General features: G+C 47.2%; 1 protein-coding gene across 5 annotated transcripts in view; it reads right to left on the bottom strand.

The window, feature by feature from the left end:
- runx1t1 (RUNX1 partner transcriptional co-repressor 1) overlaps nt 1-16,396 on the bottom strand; it is a 36,608-nt gene extending 20,212 nt beyond the window's left edge. Inside the window, exon 1 of one of the 5 annotated variants that reach the window (XM_061821470.1) lies at nt 16,327-16,396. In XM_061821470.1, the coding sequence (XP_061677454.1) occupies nt 16,327-16,354 (28 nt within the window). In that variant the 5' untranslated portion in view covers nt 16,355-16,396. Of the gene's footprint in view, nt 1-545; nt 606-13,942; nt 14,014-16,326 lie in introns of those variants that run through there. The other 4 variants (XM_061821445.1, XM_061821462.1, XM_061821478.1 and 1 more) reach the window with 4 other exon arrangements.
- Between the last annotated feature and the right edge of the window lie 4,816 nt (nt 16,397-21,212).

Genomic DNA, 21,212 nt, shown 5'->3' with positions numbered 1-21,212 from the left:
AAAATGCAAACCTAATCATTGAAACGAATAGAAAATGGTACGTAAAATACTACAAAGTCACTAATAGAGGGGAAAATAATAACCTAAAAAATATAAACTACTCAACACAAAAATGTTCTTGAACAAAAATATTAGATTATTATTTATTATTAGTACATTATATTAATTATAAAATAATAATATTATATAGTAATTAATAATATATTATAATTATAGATTATTATAATTGGTGGCACACAACTATGATTTTATTCTTGTGTAATCTTCATGAGTTCATGAAATAATTTTCAGAACGGTCATATTATTCACGCAACATTATTGTTGTGACATTGCAAAATTAGTACTCCAGATACCGGTACGAGAAAAATACTCCCGACACCTCCCCGTCAAATATGAAACGTCACGAGTATTCAATTCGGTATTGCCACTCCAACCGAGTTGGGCGCACTTGATGTATTCGCGCTTAGGAAATATGTACGGCAAGTGGCGAAGTCGAAGCCGAAAAATCAATCAATAAATGACGAGAAACGGTCGCCATCACATACCGGCGTCGTCGGCGAGCTTCTTCACGCGACCGCAGTTCATTTCCGAATCCTTGTCCGGCGGTCTTTGCCGACTTATTGCTCCGATTTTTTTTTTTTTTTATTATTTATCGGGACAGTTATGTCTTTTATCCTTTATTCATCTGTTATAAGCAACAAAGCCTCGTGGCATTTCTTTCATAAACTTCAAAGCCTTGAAACGCCAACATGGACGACCGTGTTCTGGTTGTGTTTTTTGTATTTTTTTTTTTTTTTGGGGGGGGGGTCACATTAACACCCCGTTTTGGTGGTTTACTTTTTGTCAAAATATCGGAAAATTCAGAGCGTCGCAAAACATAACTACGGCTTACCGAGGAGCCGTGTTTATCCGAAAAGCTGTATTATACTGCCCCCGGGTGGCCGAGGTGTGCGCACATCAGAAGGAGCGGCACAATGCCAAGTCGATTGAGGTAAAAAAAAATAAAAAATAAAAATGAAAATCTCATTATTGGATGGCACTGTTGGCCAGGACCAGGGGTTCGAATCCCGGCCCGCCTGCGTGGAAGTTTGCACGTTCTCCCCCGTCCCTGAGTGGGTTTTCTCAGGGTGGGCAATTCCGGTTTCCTCCCACATCCCCCAAAACACGCAACATTAAATTGCCCCTAGGTGTGATTGTTTGTCTCGATGTGCCCTGCGGTTGGCTGGCGACCGGTTCAGGGGTGTACCCCCGCCTCATGCCCGTTGACGGCTGGGATAGGCTTCGGCGCTCCCCGCGACCCTGGTGAGGATAAGCGGCAGAGAAAATGGACGGATGGATGAAGCATCCATTTCAGGCACCCTCGCATTTCAAGGCGACGTTTTGAGCGTGTCGGCTGCCCGTCGGAGCACGAAGGAATACGGATGGCGGGGGGGGGGGTGTCTTGTCGTGACGGGAACGGAGAGGGCGACGGAGGAGGGGGGGGGGTTGTTTAGTTTGCGCTGCGGGACAGGCGGCCAGATTGAGTTTTCGCAGGGCGACGGCGGGGGACGGATCAGTATGCCAGCCGAGGCTCGGCTCGGCTCGGCTCTTTCAGATGCGGAGCGGGCAGATGGAGCCGCATGCAGAACGAGTCGCGTCAAACTCCGGCCGCCTGTCCAAGAAGATGCACGGACGCGCCGCCGCCACATTCGATTCGCCCTCGCTTGCCGGGCGACGTAAAAACGGCGCAAAGGTTTTGCAATAGGTGCCATCCATCACGCCCTAAACGAGTCCACCTGACGAGGCCGTTGCTGCGGCATTGCTGGCTGGATCGCTTGGTGTTAGTTTCAAATCGAACAGTCGCAGTGCCATTTTGTTTCAACCTCTGTTGATTGTGGCGGCCTTATTCTGTGCATGCCTTGGCCACCAGGGGGCAGAATAATATATCCACGCATGCGTACATACACAAACAAGACGGTAATACCTGCTTCGTCAATTGCGGGAAGATTAGTTTTTCTTTTCGCAGAGAATAAAGACATTATGCTCGGCCTCCATGTGCTGCTGCACCTTTTGTGTTCAAATATGCGATGCTTCGAGGGTTATAACAGTCAACGCTAGCATTTGCATTTGGTGCTCGCGTTAAGCTAGCAGACGTTCAGAGACAGTCAACGTGGTGTGATGTTTTGTTTTGTTTGCAGTTATTTTGTTTTTGTCCAATATTACATCGTATTAATGTTTTTTAAATGTCTCTTAAATGAGTTTTTCCCATCTGACTTTTTGAAATCATTCTTTTTGTACTATTTTCTATTGGTTTGATTGATTAGGATTGCATTTTTTGTCTAATATTTTGTACAAGGACATTTTTTTGTTGAATAGTTTACTTTTTTTTTACTTAAAATTACTTTGCCCTCGATTAGTGACTTTTTAGTATTTTTTTTGTACTATTTTTTATTAGTTTCATTGATTAGGTTTGCATTTTTTGGTCAAATATTTTTGTTCAAGGACATTTTTTTGTGGAATAGCTTATATTTTTTGCGTAATATTATTTTCCCCTCTATTAGTAACTTTTTAGTATTTTTTGTACTATTTTCTATTAGTTTCATTGATTCGGGTTGCATTTTTTATCGAATATTTTTGTTCAAGGACATTTTTTTGTTGAATAGTTCATATTTTTTGCTTAATATTATTTTCCCCTCTATTGGTAACTTTTTAGTATTTTTATGTAGTATTTTCTATTAGTTTCATTGATTAGGTTTGTTTTTTTTGTCTAATATTTTTGTTTGAGGATATTTTTGTTGAATAGCTTACATTTTTTGTTTAATATTATTTTCCCCTTTATTAGTAACTTTTTAGTATTTTTTGTACAATTTTCTATTTATTTCATTGAATAGGTTTGCATTTTTTATGTAATATTTTTGTTCAAGTACATTTTTTGTTGAATAACATATTTTTTGCTTAATATTACTTTACCCTCTATTAGTGACTTTTCAGTATTTTATGTACTATTTTCCATGAGTTTCATTGATTAGGTTTAAATTTTTTTGTGTAATATTTTTGTTCAGGGACATTTTTTTTTGGAATTGCCCTTTATTAGTGACTTTTTGGTATTTTTTTTGGTGTAATAATTTTCTTGCATATGGATATTTTGATACTTTTTCTCCTAATATTTGTCCATATTTGGGTGTTTTTATTTTGTTTTCAATTTAATATTTTTTTTTTTTTGTATCCGCGTCGCTCCATCCTTCAGATTTGACGGGACCCCCCCGGCGGGATGCCAAGAATGAGCGCAACATGCGGGCGTTATTTACAATTTGATGTTAAGGGAGGGGGTGGGCTGGTGGGCTGGGGGGGGGCTAATGAACCAACGAAATCCGCCACTCTTGCGCATCCTGCTGCAGTGTTTACACTGCGCCGAGCCAGCGAAAAGACATAAGGAGCTTCATCAATGGCACGCTGAAGGTCTGAACGCCATCTGCTCCGTCGCACAAATATTAACACATACGCAAACGTGGCCGCCAGAGGACTCGCGCCTCCTCCACGCGCACGCAGATGCGCACGACGGCCAATAAAACGTCGCGGCGTCCGACATCAGTCGTCCTTTCGCCGCTAAATAAAGAAACGAAGAAATGGGCGGGAGTGTCGTGTCTGTCGTCGCCATCTGTCGTACCCCCCCCCCCCCCAAAAAAAGTGTTTGGAAAACTGTAAATGCGAAAAATGGTGTCGCGCAATCGAAAATTGAAATGACGGCAAAACAAAGCGAAAAAGCAAAATGTATGGAAAAAAAAAAAAAAAAAGCAGAGTTTGCCGTCGAAGCCGACAACAAAGCGGTCGCGTGCGGCGTCCCGGCGGACCGCTGCGGAGCTACAGATGGATGCCACCACTCTCTCTGGACCGGCGCCAGAACCAGCGAGCGAACAGCTTGCCTGGCGCAGACCTTCGCCGCGCACGCTCGGAAACAGTGGCAAAATACCCGCGCGCAGATGGGGCGGCCAAAACGCCGCCGGCGCGTGAGGGAATGCCCGAAAAACGACATCGCCGCAACAGACTGCCGATCGAATGAAAACGTTGCGTCGACTACTCAGCGGCACGACTTTCCAAATCCGGACAGATGCGGCGTGCCGTTGCCCGTTAGCGGTTCACCCCGTGCGCTAATGCTAGCACCGCCGTGCGCACTAATCCTAGCGCCGCGCTAACAGGGCCAGTTAAAAAAAAAAAAAAAAAAAAAAAAAAAAACAACAAACATACTGGTAAAAATGACTGGACACGGCAGTAACACGCCAGCGCAGCGCTGACAGGGCCGGACCGGTAAAAGTCACTTCCTCCGCAAGCGCCCACACCGAAACCCACGAGATAGTTAAAGAAAGACGGTACACAGAAAAAGTTCAACGCTAGGGCGGCGCTAATGCTAACGATGAAAAATCACTGAGACGTGCCAGTAACACAGCAGCAACGCGCTAGCACGGCACTAACGCTGGCGCAGCACTAACATGGCCGGTAAAAGTCACTTCCTTATATATATATATATTCCACCGGTCTCCCTCTTACCTTTTCCGCTCGAGTGCCCCCTTGTGGCCGTTAGAAAAAAAATGCACAAATTAGCCGCATCACCGCAGGGGTTGAAAGCGTGTGAAAAAAGTCGCGGCTCATAGGCCGGAAAATATGGTTATGTATTCGCCAGATAAATTATGAACTTCACATGAGGCTCATTGTATTAGCAAGTATGCTACTACTAGCGTAATAGCATAATAGCAGTACCACGATCAAACAGATGGGTGCGTTACCACTTCGCACCAACACTTTGACGTCATTAAACTCATCTTTTGGTATTTACACGCAAAAATTAATGTTATGGAAGGAACACGAGCACATTTTTAAAGCGATGATGACGGAAGGAAGCAAAAATAGATGCGCACGAGGTGCATTAAAGGACCGGCAAAAAAAATGGGACATCTTAAAAGCAGGTGGAAAAACATGAATTTGAGCGTAAAACAAATTTACGCTTCCACCAGATGGCGCCAAATATGTAATACACCGCAATTTACTGTATGGAGGTCTCATAATCGGCAAATTTGCGAATACCAGACCGCAAATATGCGCACGACAACGCTCGGGGTGTTCGCAGAGTTTCGAGGGCACAGCTGGCAGCAGGTACACCGAAGGGGGGGGGGGGGGAGGGTTGCGGCGCGGCGGCCGGCGATGCCAACTGCGCGCCGGCAGCCGAGCGCGCCGGCGCCATCTGCGACGGTCGGACGCACGCGCGGCGCCCGAGCTCGGAGGGCATCGACCGCGCCCGCGTGGATGCGCCGGCGAGCTGCAAAGGGCGGGCGCGGGGGCGCCAGGACGCTCGGGCGCTGACAGCTCGCCATCTGCGCGCCGCCGCCGAAGACTTTCTCGCTCCGCTGACGTTTTCCTGCCCTTGCTTCGGCTGCCCGCGACCCCCCCCCCCCCCCCGCCCGCTAAATCGCACCTCCGCTTTTTCATTTTTAAAACGTCTTTTTAGTGTACATAATGCTGACTTTTGTCATTAAAAATGCAACTGAAGACAAAAATGTGGCGTTTTCCCACGGAACTATTGACAAATAATCAATATTATGGCATAAAAAATGTAACTACAGCATTGAAAACACCAGAAAAAAGCCAAATTGAAATATAAAACGTAGCCGCATCTATTTATGCTATGTTTTGCCTCCAAAATATGTCAATATTTCACTTTTTTTTTAATCAGTCTGTAAACATAATTTGAGCTGAAAATGCCCAGAATGTCCTTTTCCCACCCGGCCATCTTCCTCATAACGTGTGACATGCTTTGCTCTGATTGGACCGCTCGTCTTCCCCGATTTTCATGTGAAAACTTTCTTGGCTCCGATTGGTCGGTAGCGCGGCATCTGCTAGCGTCTAGGAGCATCGAGGGGAGGCGCGCATTTACAGCCACATTGTGTCGTTTGATGTGAAAAATTATAAATATACTTTGGTCATGAAAATTTATGAATGCAGCGATGCATTTGTAAAGTTTGAGACTCACGGATTTCTTTTGTAACTTGGGGTAAAAAAAAAAAAAAAAAACAAGAAAAAAAAAAAAGGATTCTGATGGAAGGGGAGCTTTAAAAATGAAATGAATGAATGAATAAAGTGCTTTTATCACGTAACCACCGCGGCTGCCGAGCAACCAGAAGCTCGCCCGTGCGGCCTGCGCTCGGCGGAAAACTAATGGACGCGCTTATTGATCCCCGACCGCATCCCGTCATCCTCCCCTGCCTCGTTTTTTCGCCGTCTTCTGGAGTCTCGCCGCAGCCTCCGCCGGCATCACAATGCGGAATTAGCGCGTCCTCTCCGTTTACGAGACAAAGGCCGCGGGGGCGACCGCCAGCCGACCGGCCTCACAGAAACCCTCGGCGGACTGTTCCATCGCCTCTAATCCGGGCCGGAGAGAGCGCGAGGAGCCTCCCCAAATGTCGACGCGACAATAACGCGGACAAAGACGGCAACAAAACCCGACACTTGGCAAACAAAAATGAGATTATAGCGATATAAAAAACAAACAAAAAAAAAAGATCTTTGGCAACAAAAAGTACATTGTACAGTATAGTATACACAGACTTGCTGGATTTTTTTTTTAATAAAAGGAAATAGCACATTTCTCCTATGAAGATGGTATACAGTCAATACTCGGTTCTCGAACAAAATCTGTTTTCAAATGAATTTTTTTTTTGCTTCGGTTGAGCTAGCGCGGGCGGCCCGAGCGGCTAACCCAGGACGCGCGTTGTTGTTGTGGATAACGCAGCCTCTCTACGCAGACGTGGGAAATATCGATTCGGTTTTCGGACAAATCGCTTCTCGGACCGCCTTCTGGAACGGATTGCGATCGAGAACCGAGGTTGGATTGTGCGTGAAATATTTCCGAGAACAATAAGTACGTTATACTGTACTTATGTCATAGCTGCCTGAGTCATGTGTGAATATTTTTGGGGAAAAAAACAAACAAACAAACAAATCCGCAATCAATTGAAGTCTTTGATTTTTATTGCTAGCGTGCCAAACGACATTTTTTACGACTTAAGCTAACGGACATCCGACTTCATTCTCCCACGTAGTAGTTTTCCCGTTTATTTTCGCTCCCGCTGTCGGCTGCCCGGCCGGTTAACCGATAAAACGGCGTCGTACCGCCGACCGCTACCGTGCGCGCAAGATGTGCCACGGCCCGACGAAGACGCGCAAAATAGGCGAAACGCTGCGACGGGAGCAGAATAGCGACGACTCCCCGACGTGCGCTGCGGGGTCCCCCGACCATCTGGACGCTTCCTCGTTTTCCTCCGCGGAACGCCGCGACGCTATCGGCGGCGGCCGCGCTACGCTACTCGCCGCCCTCCGGCTGGCTAATTGGTCGACAAATCCGTTGATCTCGCGCGTCGAGCTCAACGCTGGGGGGTGGGGGGGGTGGGGGGGTTGGGGTGCGCGCGTTGCGTTATAATCCGTCCGTGGCGCTTAAGGCCGAGTCGGAAAGTCAATGGTGACAAGCTAACGTGCGCTAACATTAAAACGGTCGCAGTGTGAAATCGTTACCAAAAAAAAAAACAAAAAACATTTTTTTGTATTTGATCTGGTTGACTTTTCCCTTTTAAGAAAAAAATAAAATGTATGACTTTAGTTTTTGAAATTCTACTCTTTGACCCAAAATATGCCGTTTTTTTTTTTTTTAATTTGAGAACCAATATTCAACAGCACAATATGCAACTTTTTTTTTCTCAACTATACATTTTTTTCCTCAAAAATATGTTATAAATATATGGTTAAAAGTAAAAGTCAATTTTTTCTTCTGATGGAAATTGCATTTTTCTCACAAACATTTTTTTTTTTTGGGTGGGGGGGGACCTTTTCCCCAAAGTTTAGTATTATTAAAATAGAGAATATTGACATAATAATAATGATTTTTCTTTTCTGAAATAAATAATATAAATAATTAAAAGAAACAGTAAACAATTTTATTGTAATCCTTTTTTCCCCCCGGAAATTCTTTGCAATTTAAAATTGTAAAACTTCTCTAAATTTACTCATTTATATACACACCTATTTATCAATATCGTCAATCTGAGCTCACGCAAAGATGATTATATGCGATATGCCCGATTTATGTCCCCAAAAAACGTGACTTGACGAAAGCGGGCAGCGTCTGGGCTTCGCTGGGTTCTGCGTGAAAATGCGGATTTTTCTTTTCCCGCTCAGCCGGACCGTTTTTCTGAGCGTTCCCAGGAGACCCCCCCCCCCCCCCCGAGGAAGTCCGCTCGGATTGGCCGGGACGAGGCGGGGGTCGCCCTTCCCGGTGCCGTCGACCATCCTGCCCGCTCGGGACGGGTCACCCGCGACGGCGGCGCGAAAACAAAAAAAAAAATCATAAAAAGAATCCAAAATCAAAATAAACCAAAACATCCTGTACGCCGTGCGCACGCCGACATCCTGAGCGGGACGGCGTTCCCGCCCCGGGGGGGGGGGGGGGGGGGGGGGCTTCCCATCCTCTCCCGTTCCAGGTTCCTCTTCTGGTTCCTATCTGGGTTCCTCCGACTCCTGAGGCCCATTGTGTGGCCCGGCCCGGCCCGGTTCCTGTCGCCCCGGCCGTCGGCGGCGCGGAGACCGCCGGCGGCTATTTTTTGCGGCCGGCCCGCTTTCTGGCTCGGTTCCCGACCGTGGCTCCGGTGGCGTTTTGGGACTCTTTTGTGTGCCGCTGAGGCATATTTTGATATTTAAAAACGATACGCTGGAAAAAATAATTTCATCTTGGCGCAGATGCCAGTTGTCTTCTTAGCAGAATCTCTCGACACGCCGCCAAAAGAAATTCTTAACTCCGCAAGCCTCGCTTTGAGGAAACAGAATACATCAGTTATTGTTATTCATTATGATTTGTCTGGTGCGATAGCGACGATCCGTTTTCGACTCGGCGGGACAAAATTCTGGAAAATTGTTCCGAAAAGGAATCACTGAAGGTCTGCCCTGCGACCGACTGGCGACCAGCCCGCCTTTCGCCCCAAACTTGCTGGGATAGGCTCCGGCTTTGCCAGAACCCTCGTGAGGATGAGCGGCTCGGATAACGACATGACATGTTCTGAACCGAAACTCGACGTAGCCATTCCGTGTCGTTAACTTTCACACACCGAAAAACTAACAGCGGCTAAAGAAGCCCGCCTTCGATGGCCAACGGTAATTTTTCATTTTCGTGGTCGTAACAGATTGAAAACCAGATTCTTCCCCTGAAGGTTGGAAATTTGTGGCTCGGGACGGACTGGACTGGACTTTCCAGACCCGGAGAGTCGCGGTCAAGGGGGTTGCACGTTTTCGACTGCATTCGGCCCGCATCGCAGTTTGGCGCCGTCGCAGGTTCAACGGCCGGGATCGGAACTCCCTAGCGGCTAACGGCTAGCGTCGCTGGGCCGCTAGCCGCCGTCCTCCCGCGGCGACGCGCGAAACCGCTAAATTGTTTGCAGTTATGGAAACAACCCGAAAAAAGGGAGTCAAAGACCGAAGAGTGTTACACGTTTTGAATGCTATGACATGCTAATGGTTAGCACGTGTGAGGCAGCGGGAGTTAAGCGGTGCGGGGGTGCGGCGGCGGCGGCGGGGGGGGTTAGCGTAAAGCAGATGTTGCTAAAGAGACATAGGTGCTCGTGCTGGGAGCAGATGGCCAAGAAATTATCGGCGAGCGAGCCAAACATCTGCAAAAAGATTCCCGCGCCCAACGAGGGTGGGGTAGGGGGGGGGGGGCGGATTTACGCTCTCGCTCTATCTACCCCCGAATCTTTATTGTGCGTCTGCGGGAGTCATCTTTGCGGCGAGCGCGCCAAAAAAAAAAAATGGAATAAAATAAAAACAAAACGCGGCTGTGAAAAGGGGCTCGTTAAATCTGAAAGTAGCTAAAGCGAAGCGGCGTAAAACGTGGCGAGCGCGTCAAGATTAGCGAGTCCCGTTGGAATGACTTCCGAGGGACGTCGAGGGATTCGCTTGCGGCAAAAAAAAAAAAAAAAAATAATCGCGATCTTCGCGGTCGATCGTTGAAGATTGGACGTGACTCGCTCGTTACTCGGCCTAGCGGTACGTTAGCCGCGCCTGACCGTACGTCGCCGTACAGTTTTCGTGTCGGGTTACCGCTGAAGTTGTGCCGAAATCCGCCGGAGACGGTCGACTCTTTCAAACTCGCCGACCTCGAAAAAGGATGACCTTCGCATGCGGCCGTTTTTTTTTTTTTTTAATGCAAAATATTTAACATTAATATCATCAAAAACACAGTCAGTGCGATTTGACGGGCGCGGCGGCGCCTGTGCCGCATCGCGCTCGCAAATCTACACGGTCGAGCACGAAAAATCACACACCTTAAATTTGTTAAGAATAGAAATACATAAATATTGAAAGATGTCGGCAATTTTGTGTAGCCTTGGCGAATGGTCCCTCTGAGCTGCGCAACTGCGCAATTGCGCACCTGCCGCGCAGCCTCAGCGCACATGAAAACCGATCCATCGCGGTGAACCGCAGCCTGACGGAAGCACGCGCTGTTTCTCGGCCTACTTCTACTTCCTCGTTTACCTGACACCGCCCCCCCTCCGCTCTTAAAGGGGTACACTCATAATTACAAACAGAACACACACGCACCTTTACATCCGCGGGCATGACCAGACCACGCCTGGACATTTTTCAAATATATTTTGCATTCGTGTCGTTTTTCCCTGCTATCTGCGCATCAAAAACAACTAGCGCTGTCTTCTACGCTCCCTCGAGGTAGCTTTGTCTTCTTCTACGCGCAATCGTGGACGATTCTTCTTCTTCTACAACGAGCGCTGGAGGTAAATTCTTCTTCTACGCATTGGAGGAATCTGCGCATGCCCGAACCCGAGTCCATTATCGGGAACACCCACGTTTTAAACATTCGAACAGGTTTTTGTTGTACCTTTAAACTTCTACCCCCCCCAAAAAAGTACTGTAAAGTTAAAAAAACTAGCGCTAAAAAAAAATACAGTACTTGTGTATACATTGAAATAGTAAATAATAATCATAGTGGGTGAACTCGGTACAAAGAATTTTGCAGGATTTTACACGTAAAAAAAAAAGCACAGATTTTTCCTCACATTCATCAAATTTTGAAAAATGTATCGATAAAACTAAAACGATAAAAAGTACCAAATAACTCAACTGCAAATATTCGGAAGCCGCGACGATTTGCCCGTCACCCAGACCGGCTAACGGTTAGCGCGTCGGCCGCTAACTGCTAACCCGACCTCCCGACAACCTCTTGCCACACTCTCATTGGCCGACCGCGCCACGCCCCGCCCCGCCTATTAAAGTCAAACACACTCAAAGTCGCAGAATCGTGTGGCGCGTGAGGACGGGGCCCCAAAGTGGACAAAAATAACAACACCTGCGCCCGACATCCACATTTCGCCGCGTCAAAATGCTAATTTGATTCCCGTCAGATTGACGGGCGGTCTCGCCAGCCGCGCCATCTATTATAAAATTGTTCTACGGCACCACAGCCCCCCTCGCACGTTGCGAATTTCCCGTTGGCTTGCGAACGAGCACACGCTGCAACCGTTCCCAACCGAATCCGAAGCAATTTTTTCCGCAGAGCGACTAACGTCAAATTGTTTTTTTTTTGGGGGGGGGGATGCTACGGGGGGGGGGGGGGTGCGTCACATGTCACTTTTTTTTTCCCGACACCGCAATCATCCGTAAGTGGGGCTGCTTTAGAAAGAAGTTAAACAAAATGAGGCTTTTTACTCTGGACCGCATAGGGAGAAAATTGACTGCCGCTGTCGGCGGCGTCTACCCCCCAACCTCCCAAAAAAAAAAAAAAAACGGCAACACTCTTTTTCCCTTTCGACAACTTTCTGTAGCGCCCCCCCCCCCCCCCCCCCGTGGAAATAATTGTCGGTCTGTCAGACGGGAGGCTGTTTGTCCGATGAGTCGACAAGAATCGCGCCGGGGCCCGCGTGAAACGCTCGACATTTTTTTACGGGCGGATTTTCGTCATGTGCGACGAGAGGTTGCTATGGTTACTACAGCGTAAAGATACATATTTTCAAAGGGGGAGGGTTTGTGATTTTTTTGTTCCTTTTTTTTTTTTTCCACCGGAAAATGCCATTTAATAAAACGCTCCAAATTGCCACTATCTACCCTGCGACCGACCGACTGGCGAAGCTTGCTGGTACAGCCTCCAGCTTTCCCGCAACCCTTGTGAGGATGAGCGGCTCGGATAATGCATGGATGGGTGGATAAATTGCCACTAGGTGCGATTGCTGTCCGTCCCTACGTGTCGGCAACCGGTTCAGGGCGTACCCCACCTCCTGCCCGACGGCAGCCGGGATAGGGTCCGCCGCAACCCTTGTGAGGATGAGCGGCTTGGATAATGGATGGATAAATTGCCACTAGGTGTGATTGCGAGTGCGATTGTTTTCCGTCTCCGTGTGCCCTGCGATCGGCGGGCGACCGGTTCAGGGCGTGTCCCGCCTCCTGCCCGATGACAGCTCCACCGGAAACCTCGTGAGGATAAGCGGCTCAGAAAACAGATGGATGTCATTTATTATTTAAAAATTAATGAATGTTGACAAAAAAAAAATGGGCTCATTTAGAAAACAATTTTTCTTTTGCCCCAATTCATTCATCATCCAGGCTGCTTACCCTCACGAGGGTCACGGGGAGTGCCGAACCCTCCCCCAGCTGTCATCGGGCAGGAGGCGGGGTACACCCTGAACCGGTCGCCGCCCAATCGCAGGGCACACGGAGACGGACAACAATCGCACCTAGCGGCAATTTATCCATCCACCCATGCATTATCCAAGCTGCTCATCCTCACAAGGGTTGCGGGAAAGCCGGAGGCAATCCCAGCTAGCTTCGGGCGAAAGGCGGACCACGCCCTGTAGTGGTCGCCAGTCAGCCGCAGGGGGGCAAGACATCGACACCATCACCGAGCGGGAATCGATCCCACGCAACCCGCACAAAAAGTCGGGGCGCGTGTAACCACTACGCCATCACTGACTCGCCGCCCAATTCGTGAATATGAATTTACACAAAAATACGCCAAATAACTGCAAAAATTTAAAGGTCTTTACCCGTCGTTCTCCCGTCCGTCAACTTTCGCTGCGACGCGCGGAAAACACGTCAAATTTTTTATTTTATTTTTTTTTAAAAATGCGCACGCAAAACGCACGCAACATTCCCACACTGCCGCCATCTTTTTTAACGTCACGTGGGGGGGGGGGGTGACGCTGTTTAACGTCTTTTTGGGGGGGGGGGGTAATACACAATCACATCCAGCCGCTTATCTTTTAGGAATAAGAAGAGAATAAGAAAAGGGAGGGGGGGGGGGGCAATGTGCATTAGGCCGATTACAATATCAGCAGACTCCAGATGGAGGCAGGAAAATAAACAGCGCGAGAGAAAGACAGGACAGACATCTGCGTGCGTGCGTCCGAGAAAGTACAGTTAATTAGCGACTCAATCCCGGGCTGTAGAGAGCGCCCGGGGGGGGGGGGGGGGGATACGGGCGGGGCGGCGCTGCCGTGCGCAAATCGTAGAAATGCTACAAAAATGGAGATTATTCTTTTTTTTTTTTTCGCTCCCTGGGTGACAGCGGCCATCGGAAAAAAATCTGTTTTGGGGGGCAAAGGTTTCAAACTGTACAGGGTAGAACTTGAAATGCGCTTAACCGCAGCGGGGGGGGGGGGGGGGGGGGGTCGGGTCACGTGAGGCGACGCCGGTCGGACTTGGCGCGAGTCACCAATTTTTGGGGAGTTGAAACGAACGCTGAACTTTGAGTACTTTGCTGTCGTGATGTTTATTGGCGGCGTTAGCTGACGCCAAACCGAAATGGCGGGTACGCTACGTCGACGTCTTCTACTTCGTTGGTTCGTGTCAGTTCTGTACTTACATGAAAAATCCCCCCAAAAATGACAAATGTAAACTGGCATCTGGACTAAAAATCGCTCACCTGATTGTTTTTTGTCTTGCCGGCGCTCGACGCTAACAGCTAACTTCGCAACGAGCGGCGGGTTGTGAATCATTTTTCCGACCACGCCCAAGCTATTTATCGCCACGCCGAGTTGAAATCTAATTTAAAAACTAAACATAAACAGAATGAGATGCGGCTTTTACTAAAATGCAGAAGTCTGCTAGCTTGATGGTAACACGTAATGGGGGGAAAAAAAAACATAGATAATGAAGCGAGCATCGACGTGGATAGCACAATTTGTATTTCACAACAAGTGGTATGAACTCATATTGACAGACAATAACAATACTCACAATCCTCTGCAAAAAAAACTGCAGCGAAGTGCTGTCTACGGTATTTCGTCAAAACTATATCTAACGTGTCTATGTACTGAACAGAGCACGCTGTACAGATAGCGTCCATGCTAATAGCGCGTGCAAAGTGCAAGTAGAATCTACGTTGTACTCTACGTTGCTGCCCAACCTGACTCGTTTCTCGCGGGAAATTTGATCGTCGGGTTTGATTTTTCCACGCGGCGACGTAGGCTAGCCGCTAACCCTCAGCGGATAAATTCCCACCCGATAATCGGGGCCAATGAAATCCCCTTTGTAGCGCTGTGTCTTGGGGGCGAGGGTGGGGGTGGGGGCACGCTTCTCGCTATAACGAAACCCGCACACCCTCTCTCGCAGTCCTTTAACACCGTTTCTCACGCCATATGAAATTCAATAAGCAGCGGCGAGCGCCGACCTCTCGCCGATAACCGTCGGCGGGGCTTATCGATCCGACGGCGTGACGCGCGGGCGCGCGGTCGATTCCGTCGATAGCGCGACGCCGGGAGGGCTCCGTGAAGCCCCCCAACCCCCGGCCCGTCCGGGCTATTTGCGCAGAAACCCGTGCAGAAATGATGTATTAAAATAATTACAATTAAAAAGAATGGAAGGGGGTGGGGGATGCGCACCGAAACCACAGTGCTCACCCCCCCCCCCCGTATAAAAATGATATTTTTCAACTACTACTACAGTTTTTTTTTTTTTTTGGGGGGGGGGGGTACACGGTCCTATTAAACAATGTCAGTCTTTTCCTTGTAGTGTTTCACACAGCTGGAATCATATGATTACATATTGACAGATGGCAAAAGTAATGGGACACCGCCCACCCCACCGTCTAATAAATAGTTACATAAAATACGTTGCCTTAACGGCGTCCAAAATGGGGCGATATCGACGTATACAAACAAAGCTACGAGTAGAAAATTACATTTTTTTAATGGAGTGACGATGCTAACTGACAATATCTGCCGCTTAAACGTGTATTTTTTATTTTTTTTTTTACAGTTCCGATATTTCCAGTCATATTTTGTCCCGTCCCCCCCCCCCCAAAAAAAAAAACAAAAAAAAAAAAAACATGTTGGAATTCGCCGTTTGGCCCACAGGAAGTCACCGAAAGAGAAACAATCTGTTCCCCGCGTCGCCAGAACGGCGCTCGACTCCCCCTCCGACGGCGCAGCCACAACACGTTTTGGCAAGGCCGCGTGCGTGCGTGCGCGTGCGACGCCCTGATGCGTTTGACCTCGTGGCCCAATAACAGGGGCGGGGCTTTGGGTGGTCTGGTGGGCTTTTTGTGCCAGGTGTGCGGAGGGGGCTTGGCATACGGGCAGATGCTAGCGGCGGATGCTGCAGGGCGTGGGGGGGTTCGGGGGGGGACCAACGCAAGCTAGCTTGTTTATACAGCGTGCACACACACACACACACACACACAAAACACACACACACAGAAATAACCTGCATTCTTTATCTTTCCATAATTCCCACTTTTCCAAACGCATCACTTCAGTTAATAGCCTGCCCCGCAGGAAAAAAAAAAGAATACCCAGTTATTGATGATTAAAAAATGTAAAAATAAAATTTCAAATTAAAAAAATAAAAAAAAAAAAAAAAAAAACGCACAGTGCAAAAATGTCACCATTTTGTCCAAGTTCTGCCGAGAGCCCAATGAGCAACAACACCGTCTGCGTGACAGCAACCTGCCAAACTGGAGTCCAAGCCCGTTGCACTGTTACCCCCCCCACACACACAAATTGAGAGGCAGCCCACGCAGCCACGAGCGTGGATCTCGCCACGACAACAACAACAACAATCATCATCATAAATGAAGGGGAAATGATATGAATTTGCTCTGAAAATGCATCAGAAATGAACGTCACGTGTAGGTGCACGCAAGCTAGGTGACGTCTAATTCTTGGTGAAACGCACTAAAATGCACACAAAATCGCTTCCATAAATTCCCGAAATGATTTTTTTCCCCACACATCAAATTGGCATCATGTGGTGGCAGCGTGATGAATACAAATAATAATAATAACAACAAAGAATAAAGGGACTTACACTGGAACGACTCGGAGATTCCCACCATGCGGCACGTCGTTGTGTGATTTGCGGGCCAGTTCTCGGGGGGGGGGGGGGGGGGACCGCGGCCACTCCGGAGCTCCGCGTCCGGACGGAGGCTCGCTCTCGGCGGCGTGTACTTCCCAAAAAAGTCCGCGATGGAGGATGGAGGGGGGGGGGTGCGAAAAATGCGGAAGAGGGTGACGAGGCGGAGTGGGGGGCGGCGGCGGGGGGGCGGGGGGGGGTGTTAGCAAGCTCCCGGTTATCCGTGAAAACGCGTCGCTGAGGACGGTCGACTCGCTGGGGGGGGGGGGTCAGCGGGGAGGAGGGGAGGGGGGGGGGCTACCCCTCGCGTTTGCGGCGGCGGCGGCGCTGCGCGGGTGCGGACGAGCAGCGGCGCTCTGACTCCGGATGGGTTGCGCGTGCGAAGCCAGGTTGGACGGGTGGGAGGGGCCGAGGGCGGCAACGACGCTCATTGGATCCGAGACGTTGGTTTTTCCATTTTTTTTACGAAAAAAATGTAATTTCATGTGAAAATTCAAGCTCGTGAGCCCAGTAAATGTTTTTTTTTTTCAATTAAAAAAATGTAATTTGATGTGAAAATGCCCAGTAAATGGTTTTTTTTTTTTAAATGTAATTTGATGTGAAAAATTCAGGCTTGTGTGCACAGTAAATGTTTTTTTTAATAAAAAAAAATGTAATTTGATGTGAAAATGCCCAGTAACTGTTTTTTTAATTAAAAAAATTAATTTGATGTGAAAAATTCAGGCTTGTGTGCAAAGTAAATGTTTTTTTAATTTAAAAAAATGTAATTTGATGTGAAAATGCCCAGTAAATGTTTTTTTTAAATGAAAAAAATGTAATTTGATTTGAAAATGCCCAGTAAATTTTTTTTTAATTTAAAAAAAAAATTAATTTGATGTGAAAAATTCAGGCTTGTGTGCACAGTAAATGCTTTTTTTTCAATTAAAAAAATGTAATTTGATGTGAAAATGCCCAGGAAATGTTTTTTTTTTTAAATGTAATTTGATGTGAAAAATTCAGGCTTGTGTGCACAGTAAATGTTTTTTTTAATTTAAAAAAAAATGTAATTTGATGTGAAAATGCCCAGTAAATGTTTTTTTTAATTTAAAAAAAATTAATTTGATGTGAAAAATTCAGGCTTGTGTGCAAAGTAAATGTTTTTTTAATTTAAAAAAATGTAATTTGATTTGAAAATGCCCAGTAAATTTTTTTTAAATTAAAAAAAAAAAAGTAATTTGATGTGCGGCTCATAAAATAGACGGGGGAAAAAAATACAAAACTATCAGTAAATGTATTTTTAATTCTTCATTTGATTTAATATTTGTTTGATTAACTATATTCAATTCATTTTAATTTTTAAAAAAATCTTTTAGAAATAAATATTTACTTCAAAAAAATATTTTCAGTTTTATCCAAATGAATTATGAATGAAATGACAACGCGACAGCGAATTAGCACGCAGCGGCGAATGGTCGCACGCTACGCCCAAACGGTGCCGCGGACAAGAACCAGCCGGAACCTCCGGGCTGTGTTTGACTGGTGTGCGTCTGTCCAGTGTGCGTATACAGACCGCATGTGTGCGCCTGGGCGAGCGACCTCGAGCAAACGTGTCGGCCGCACCATCTGGAAGTCATCTGGGCCGCGGAGTCGCTCAAACGCAAACTTGCGGAAGCTGCCGCGACCCGTAAAATCCCGCAGCGAGCCGCCACCGTGCTCGCTAAGTACAAAAACAAAAATAATGTCCAATTTTCGGGGGAAAGATAGATTTGGTTTCACTGGTTAGCAAAATAGTTTCTTTTTTAAATACTGGATTGGTGATCATTTGGATTTTTGGGGAAAATTAGCATTTGAGATCATGTTTGCATAAGTGTGCACACCCTGCATCCGGGACTGTGGGTGTGTTTAGAATGAACCAATCACATTCACTCGAAAGCCAGCTCATAGGTGCCACCATTTAAGGTGGCGCCCCTTAACCCCAAAATCATTTGGCTGCTCTAGTAGGCTTTCATAGCCGCATCCCAGTTATAAAAAGATGCGCACACTTGTCCAAGCGCATGATCTCACTTGTTTATTTTTTACTTCCCCTTTCAAATCATTATTTCCTTTCCTCCATGGGATGGTCCAGGTCGTAGGTCATTAATAGCGGAGGACGTTTTGAAACCATTTATCTCGGTCTCAATTTTTTTTCATTGTTATTATTTATATCACGACAACCCGGTGTTTGAAAAGGGGTGTGTCGACTTTTTCTATCCGCCGCACGCCCCAAATGGATCTCTTTGTCACACCGCCGTCGAGCGAGCGCCTTTGTCCGTCGCGTGACGTGAGCTATGCGCCCGATTTTCCATCGTATTGTCGCCGCCGCGCCGTCCCCGCGGGGGGGGAGAAGACGACGCCGTTAGCGGGCAACGGATCGCGCCGCGCTTCTCTTTCTCGCCGCCGGCTTCGCCTCGTCGGCGCTCGCGGACAAAGACGCCGGCGGGGGTGGGGTGGGTGGGGGGGACAAAAGCCACGACGCGGCGATAATGTTCGGCGGGCGTGAGAAACTTCTGGAGACTTACAGAAAATAAAAACCGTCGTCGCGGTGGAACGTCGCCCCGCTTCGTTAAGATCATCGCCCGAGATTTTAAATTGGAAGAATTATGCGAAAAACGACATAACCTACTTTTTCGGAAGTAAAGAATTAACGAGGTTACGTTAAAAAAAAAAATAAAAAGTTAAAAATTAGCAGGGTCAAGCAAAATAAAAAATGTAAATCATTTGGAGTTATGTAAAGGGAAACTGAATTTATTCCCTCATAGTTGAGAAATAGAAAAATAGGTTTGAAAAAAAATTTATAGATAAGACATAACGGAATGCAAAAAAAAAAAAAAATAATAATAATAATTGTGTCCTCCCTCGAGCAATTCGCAAAATCGTTCGGTTCAGTTGTGTTTAACTTGAAAGTTGAAATCCGTTTGTAGTCATTTTGGATCTGCTTGCTTTGAGAAAATGGGAAAACCCTCATTTTTAGGATCTCGCATTTGTTGTTGAGGTCAGACCGGGTGTCACGACTCAACCTTGAGCGATTTCTAGCGTATACAGAGCGGCGGCACTTTTCCTTCTGGAAGACGGGCCGCGACGGTCACTCGTGTGTGTGTGGGCGCGCTTGTTTCCCTGACTCGCGGGGTCCGGCGACTTCGTGACACAGGTGGCCGACGCCCGCTAGGTGGGAAAACGCAGGAAGTCCGCTCGCCTGCGCGCGCGTATCGCGTTTCCCTTTTTCGGAGGCGAGGTTATCCTGTGTGTGTGCGTGCGTGGCCCATGGCACCGGGCACTCGACTTCCAGGAACCCCCCCCCCCCCCCACCGGCAGCAAAAAACAGGCGCTGTATGTTTCCTGCCGCTGCGGCATTATCACACGCACACTTTTCCGTTGCGGGTTTCCTCACCGCCGCCTATCCTGGTGGCATCTCCGGCTGTCAAGATGTTTTGCTCGCGATTGTCGGCCGCGGGACGAGGTCCTCGCGAGCCGTTGTTGAATTTGGTGTTTGTTTGCGCGTTTGTTTTCACGCGACTTCCTCGCTCACGCCGGACGAATCTCAGCGTTCGGGGCAAGTGTTTGTTTGGAGGGATTTGCTGGGTGTCGTTTCTGCGCAATTGTGCCAATTATCAAACCAAAGTTTATTTTTGTGTGTCGTTTGCGCGTAATCGTGATCACAAAAGAATTGAGAAACTCAAAACTGAATTCAGCGTAATTCAATTTTGTAGATTTTTTTTTTTAAAACTTTGTTTACATGTATTTTTTATTTTTTTTTTTTTTTACATCAACCTGCTTACCTAAACTAACAAACGCAACAACTTTGATCAGTTGTGTCATAATTTTTCAAATTGGCAAACTATAAATTTCAATTGGAAATCTTAACCCCCCAAAAATTTTCTTGGAAATTGGCTACTTGGTTTATGGTTTTTCCTGTGAATTCGGAAATTCGGAAGTTTCAAATTTCATTCTGCACCGTTAGACTAAATCCAGTTTGCGAGAAATTGTTTACAGCGTTTTCATCTGTCTCTGCTAATCAAGAGACAAACAAACTGAATTTTGTTGAAATCGGTTTTGGACAATTTGACATAATTGGCTGACGACCCAATCCATTTTTTTCGGGGGGTCGGTCACGTTTGCGTGATCCCGTTGACTCGCAAACTTACAGATGATCAAACTTCGATTGGTAAACGATACGATCGATAAACTTTCGGTTCTTGGAAAACGGATACTGTTGTACTTGCAGAAGACCGCTAATGCTAGGCGCACCCGCACGGTTAAAAAGAGTAAAAATACAACCAATTCAATTTCTTTAAGGTACGTATTACCTTTTGGTGCCCGCCTCCTGGCTGTCGACAGCCGGGATAGGCTCCGGCACTCCCCGCTACCCTCGTGAGGATAAGCGGCGAAGAAAATGGACGGATCGACGGATAAATTGCCCCTAGGTGCGATTGTGATTGTGGCTGTTCGTCTCTACGTGCCCTGCGAGTGGCTGGCGACCAGTTCAGGGTGTGCCCCGCCTCCTGGCCGTCGACAGCCGGGATAGGCTCCGGCACTCCCCGCTACCCTCGTGAGGATAAGCGGCGACGAAAATGGATGGACGTTACCTGTTTGAAAGGTGGCGGTAACAATTTTAAATCCCAACAAGTTTGGGATTCCAGTCCATAAATCCAAAAAGTCATCATATTTTACGACAACTTACATTTTTTTCCTTTTGTCTTATACGCCACGTTATTTATTTCAACTGCTGACATTCAGCGTCGGAAGGCCAAATCGCGGCGCGGCGGCACAAAGACGCGACACGACTCGACGGGAGAGAAAATTGCTTCGAGGGCGAGCAAGTAAAA

Source organism: Syngnathoides biaculeatus, chromosome 1, assembly GCF_019802595.1.
Source record: "Syngnathoides biaculeatus isolate LvHL_M chromosome 1, ASM1980259v1, whole genome shotgun sequence".
NCBI classification, from domain to species: domain Eukaryota; kingdom Metazoa; phylum Chordata; class Actinopteri; order Syngnathiformes; family Syngnathidae; genus Syngnathoides; species Syngnathoides biaculeatus.
The sequence above is the reverse complement of the archived record's forward strand: the minus strand, read 5'-3'. Positions and strand labels throughout refer to the sequence as shown.